Consider the following 5,516-nt stretch of genomic DNA (forward strand, 5'->3'; position numbering starts at 1 on the left):
GACAAGGCACCGACAAGTAGGCCAGGAAGAAGTCGTTGGAACCTGTCGCTTGTCCGATGACAAGGTGTATTGGTGGCGGGTCACCCTTTTCACTTATCTCTCTGGAATGGATGTGTATCATCGCAATTCGAAGTAACTTGTGGAAGAAGTCAAGGAATGTGATGAAACATATCTTGTTGTGCCGATCAAGCAAGTGCATTAACAAGCAAGTACCCGCTGTGCACCGCCTGCCTTTTGGGACGGCCGATTTAGTAGATTTTTATTCAATTTGGTACAGTTGTGCCGATCATTTTTAGCTGATTTTTTTGTCAAAAATCTCTAAAGAACAAGGCTACTTTCGAAATTTCTAGAAAAAGTGATGGATTTTTTCTGAACTTATATTATTTTTTGAATTGCTTTATAATTTAAAAATATAACATATTTTGAAAATATTCCTCACTATAAATATAATCCCAAATTTTAAAGAATTTCCTAAATAAAAAAATTGTTCTCTGTATTTCTTAGAAACTATTGCTAATTTCTAATAATGTTCACAAAAATTATTTCAAATTATAAATATTTTGGAACTTCGAGTTTTTTGTGAATTTTAAAAATGTTAAAATAATAAATAAATATTCATAAATAACAAATACATTTGAAAACCTATACAGGAATTTTGGAAATATTTATGAATTTTTTAAATGGTTATGAATTAGAAAATATGAAAAATAAATCAATTACCAGGAAAATGAAAATGTAAAAAACAAGAAAGAAAATAAAGATGTGCAGGGAAGCTTCTTCAACAAAAAAACAGACAGGGATATTCCTCGACCGTTGTGAGGCACAATTCGGTCTCGCCTCTGCCCGCAACGGGGCGGGCGGGCTTGAAGCCCAGAACTATATCTCCTCCACCTTTAGTTTTTTTTGTGTGTGTTTTCCTTATTTGTTTTCCTATTTTTCCTCATTTCTTCACCGGGTTTCTTTGGTTTGTAGGTTTTTCAGTGTTTCTTTTCTGTTTTATTCTTTATTTTATTTTCTTATTTTTTGTCCATTTTGAACACTTGTTTCAATACACATTCTACAGTTTTTTTAGTATACATGTGTAACATGTTTTAATATATGTTGAACATTTTTTACTACATGATGTATGTTTTTAAATAATTTTCGAAATGTTTCTTGATAGATCTTAAATATTTTTCAAATACATGTTCACCATTAGTTAAATGGCAACAAGTTTTTTTTACCCTACACAAATATTTTTTACATGGTATATACATTTCCCAATATGTCTGATTTTTTTATGATAATTAACTATTCCTTATAATACATGACCATTTTTTTACGCTGTATGTGCCACCATACATTTCTTTCTAACACTTGAACCTATTTTGAATGATACGAAACATTATTTCTCAATTACGTGAACATGCTTTTTTAGATTGTACAGTTACTTTTTTAAATGTCACCAATATTTTTTTGAAACTTGTGCAAATTTATATAAATACACATAATTTTTTAATGCTATCAAAATATTTGGAATCACGCAAAAAAACATATTATGTAGGATTTTGCTGAATGCACGATGAACATTTTCTAAATTGAGTGAAAAATGGCCATGTTAGAAATATAAGTAAAAGTAATATAACTAAAAAAATAAAAGAAAGTGTGCGAGGCTGGCCCATTTAGTTATAGGAAACATAATGCTGCGCCCACTTTCGACGATCTTAAAAGAATAGTCTGCAGAGCCAGAAAGGGCTAAATGGGGCACAATTGGTGATGCCGTTTCAAAATTCCAGCTTTTAGTACTCTTTGGAATTTTATATATGTATTTATCTGAATAAAATCAAGTATTTAAAAAATATATTCATATAATTAAATATGATTTATGTTTTTAATATTCATTTAACTAATTTTTTTAATGTTTTCTACATATTTGTCTATTTTTTAAATGTAATTAGGAATATTTAATGTTTACATATTGTATAAACATAGCTCCATACAAATCCCCATGCCTGTGGATTTTTTGCAAGGGGGAACAAGACATGGGGATTTATAGCTCTCTCTTTAACACATGCTATTGAGCTAGCTAGCGGCAGTAACCTATAATACATGGCATACGGTATGAACACATACTATTGAATTTATACTTCAGTAATCCAATCAAAAGTTTGAACTGATGAAGATAGGCGGGCAATATATTTCAACATTTCTCCTCGCGTCTACGTTTTCTCAGTCCATAGACGTGGGATCGATCAAGGCCACAAAATCTCTTTTTTTAACAATGTTTTGGCAGGGTCTTGAACTAGTGTACTCCTAATGGTACTATACTTATTGTAATAGTGTAAAACAATAATTGCACATGTTCAATATGTTTCTTAGTGACACGACCATAATGTTTCCATTTTGGTCTGATACGGATCGGTAATGTGATTTCCAATAATTGTAGGGAGGAAGGGAAGGGGGATATTTAATGCCCAAAAGTTGTCCTTGAAGATTTGGCCAGCGAGTAATTGGCATTTTGGGAGTCTGAACACACTGATCTGGTCACACCTGCTTCAACTGGTCAGTCCCTCCGCTTAGACACAAATATTAGTACTTTATGACCAACTAATCTGTCCTATGCCTGAACAAGAAGGGTGTGAAACTTGTGCTTAGCTATAGACGTGTAAACCACAAAAGTCACATACGTTGCATATGCAGCGTTGGACGACTAATTCAGGCAGCAAAGACTCAACACGCGTTTACTCTCCAGTCTCGACTAACCCCGCCCACTACGCATGCATGATGTGCGCAAGCTACTAGCTCCATACAAATAGGCCACCAGGACCGTACCAATGCTGCAAACCAGAACCAACGTACTATCTTCACTTTTTCGCAAGTTACACACACACACACACCACCGCAGCAGAGTAGTTCCCGCGGGCATTACATCGCTGGCGCCATGGCCGACCGGAGCAAGAAGCCCTACGTGGTGGCAGTAGCAATCCAGGCCATCTACACGGGCCTCTTCGTCGTCTCTAAGGCTGCCTTCGACAGCGGCATCAACACCTACGTCTTCATCTTCTACCGCCTCGCTGCTGCCACCGCGCTCCTCCTCCCAATCGCGCTTATCGACTCCACCTGCCGCCGGAGCCGATCAACCACCGCAACACCTGCACCAGCATTGTCATGTCGGCTGCTCTTCAAGCTCTTCCTATACGCCTTACTCGGGTATATACATATATTAACATATTTGCTATTGCTAGTATGAGGCAATCTCCTCTTATTGTTTCCCCAGAAATACAACTGAGCTCAGACTCATTTCTACATTAAGTTAATTAGTTTACACGAGGGATATGGTAGGGTTCAAAATTTCAATACAGACATATTTCGGCCCACGCCAAAATATCAGTCACTTCCACATTAAGTTTAGACGATTTTTGGCTAAAGCATTTAGTTTGAATCCATTCCCAATTTTTTATGAAAAAATACCACTTGACCAAATATTGGAAATTCGTTCAAATTTTAGATCATGGACGACTATGGTAGCAGGAGGAAGAAAATATTTGTGAAAAGAAAAAGGGGTGGTCCAACGAATGAATAATAATAATAATTTTGATTTTAAGGGAAAAAATGCCACAGTGGGGTCCATGCATGTATCCATACATCAATATTGATTTTAATTTTACAGCAGTCCATGACTTTGCATCCATGGTCATAGTTTGATCATGCTATATATGCCCATGCATATTGCAGGAATACCTTCACCCTGAACATGTACAACGTGAGCCTGAAGCAGACCTCGGCGACCGTAGGGTCAGCGGCCACCAACTCAATGCCCGTCGCGACCTTCCTCCTCGCGGTGCTGCTGCGGATGGAGGCAGTCAAGCTCCGGAGCCGCTCTGGTTTAGGCAAGCTCGCCGGTGTCGCTCTTTGCCTCGCCGGAGTGTTGGTCATCGCCTTCTACGCTGGCCCGTCCATACGCCCCCTCGCCCACAACCCCGTCTTCGCTCACAAGCCGAAAAGTGTCAGCAGTGGTGCCGAGTGGATCAAAGGAACCTTCCTTCTCATCCTCGCTTGTGCAACTTGGTCTCTCTGGATTGTCCTGCAGGTTAGTGGTAATCAATAAATAATTTTTCATGTGCATGCAACTAATTCTGCATGCACATGCATATATGTTAATTAGGTTTACTTGCTTATTTATTTGCATATGGTCTTACATGAATGCATGTGTAATGCATGCAGGTCCCGTTGCTTAAAGAATATCCAAATAAGCTGATGGCCACGGCGCTGCAATGCATGTTTGGTGCGCTCCAGTCCTTCGTCGTGGCTGTGGTGGTTGAGAGGGACTTCACCAAATGGAAGCTTGGGCTCGACATTGGCCTCCTTGCCGTCCTCTACTCGGTCAGTTTGTGCTATCTTGTTTTTATTCTCTCTCGGTGAATATTAAAAATAGTAGTCGAGTAATTTTAATTTAACTGTACAAAGTGATGAGGCTGATGAACATAACTCACTCACACCTCGCCGCTTAATTGTTACAGGCCTTCTTGGGAACGGGTGCGTTAATGTACCTACAGGCGTGGTGTGCGGAGATGAGAGGGCCTGTGTTTGTCGCGATGTGGAGTCCATTGGCATTGATTTTCACTATCTTTTGCTCATCATTCTTCCTTGGAGAAGCAGTTCACCTTGGGAGGTAATCCTTTGAAACACACCATAAACAACTTTTATGAAATGGCAACATACACCATGATCGAATGACAAAGTGGAGAATATATTTTAAAGCAATTGAGAGGAGGGATGTCTATTCATTCAAAGAAATGATATGTGCATGGAGTGGTGTGATTTTTTGGGGGAACGTGCCGATACCCGTAAAGCCAAAGAAAATACTGCTCTCCTACCAAAAGATTGTTGACAAGATAGAAGCTCAAGAATTTTAACTATTTTAAATTAATGTCATGAATGATTGTGTTAATGATCAAAATACTCTTTGTTTTGCAGTATTTTGGGAGGAATTCTTCTAGTTGGTGGTCTATACAGTGTGCTATGGGGTAAAAGCAAGGAAAAAGAAAATAATATAACATTAGTGGTCCCAGAGGAAAGTCAAGTTCAAGGAGACGGAGCGGCAATACAAGAGAAACACGAAGAGGCAGAACTAACATCACAAGTGTAAAGCTCAGCTAACACATGTTAAATTGACAAGACAATCGTAAAAAGATCAAATACATAAGAGTACATATGTAATATCATTAGTACTTCTGTACAAAAGAAGAGACATTAATATATATACTTCCTGTGTCCCATGTTGATTTGGATACTAATACACAACACGACCTTCAATGTTACACTTCAACCGTCAATATAGAAGACTTTTTAAAAAATAAGAAATGTACAAATAATGAATAGATGGTCACAGTATTAGAGATTTATGTGCAAATAATGTTTATGATTTATGTACTATTATAAGCTTACCATTTTAGTTGGTATGTTCCTTTGTATAGATGGTCACAGTATTGAATGTTTGACTAATTTTAGGGTAACACAGAATATAAAACTAACGT

At 37.7% G+C, this 5,516-nt stretch overlaps 1 protein-coding gene across 1 annotated transcript; it reads left to right on the forward strand.

Annotated features, from left to right (window-relative positions):
- The first annotated feature begins 2,917 nt into the window (after positions 1-2,917).
- Positions 2,918-5,128, forward strand: LOC119307866 (WAT1-related protein At5g64700-like). Its single transcript, XM_037584236.1, has 5 exons — positions 2,918-3,189; positions 3,715-4,069; positions 4,204-4,362; positions 4,500-4,651; positions 4,957-5,128. Exons 1-5 carry the CDS (start codon positions 2,921-2,923, stop codon positions 5,126-5,128), a joined length of 1,107 nt encoding a protein of 368 aa, XP_037440133.1. The 5' UTR covers positions 2,918-2,920.
- The last annotated feature ends 388 nt before the right edge of the window (positions 5,129-5,516 follow it).

Source organism: Triticum dicoccoides, chromosome 1A, assembly GCF_002162155.2.
Source record: "Triticum dicoccoides isolate Atlit2015 ecotype Zavitan chromosome 1A, WEW_v2.0, whole genome shotgun sequence".
NCBI classification, from domain to species: Eukaryota; Viridiplantae; Streptophyta; class Magnoliopsida; order Poales; family Poaceae; genus Triticum; species Triticum dicoccoides.

Coding starts and splice junctions, on each gene's coding strand:
- LOC119307866 (XM_037584236.1), top strand. CDS start 2,921: ATGGCCGACCGGAGCAAGAAGCCCTACGTGGTGGCAGTAGCAATCCAG. Junction 4,070..4,203: donor CTCTCTGGATTGTCCTGCAG/GTTAGTGGTAAT, acceptor TAATGCATGCAG/GTCCCGTTGCTTAAAGAATA. Junction 4,652..4,956: donor GAAGCAGTTCACCTTGGGAG/GTAATCCTTTGA, acceptor TTTGTTTTGCAG/TATTTTGGGAGGAATTCTTC.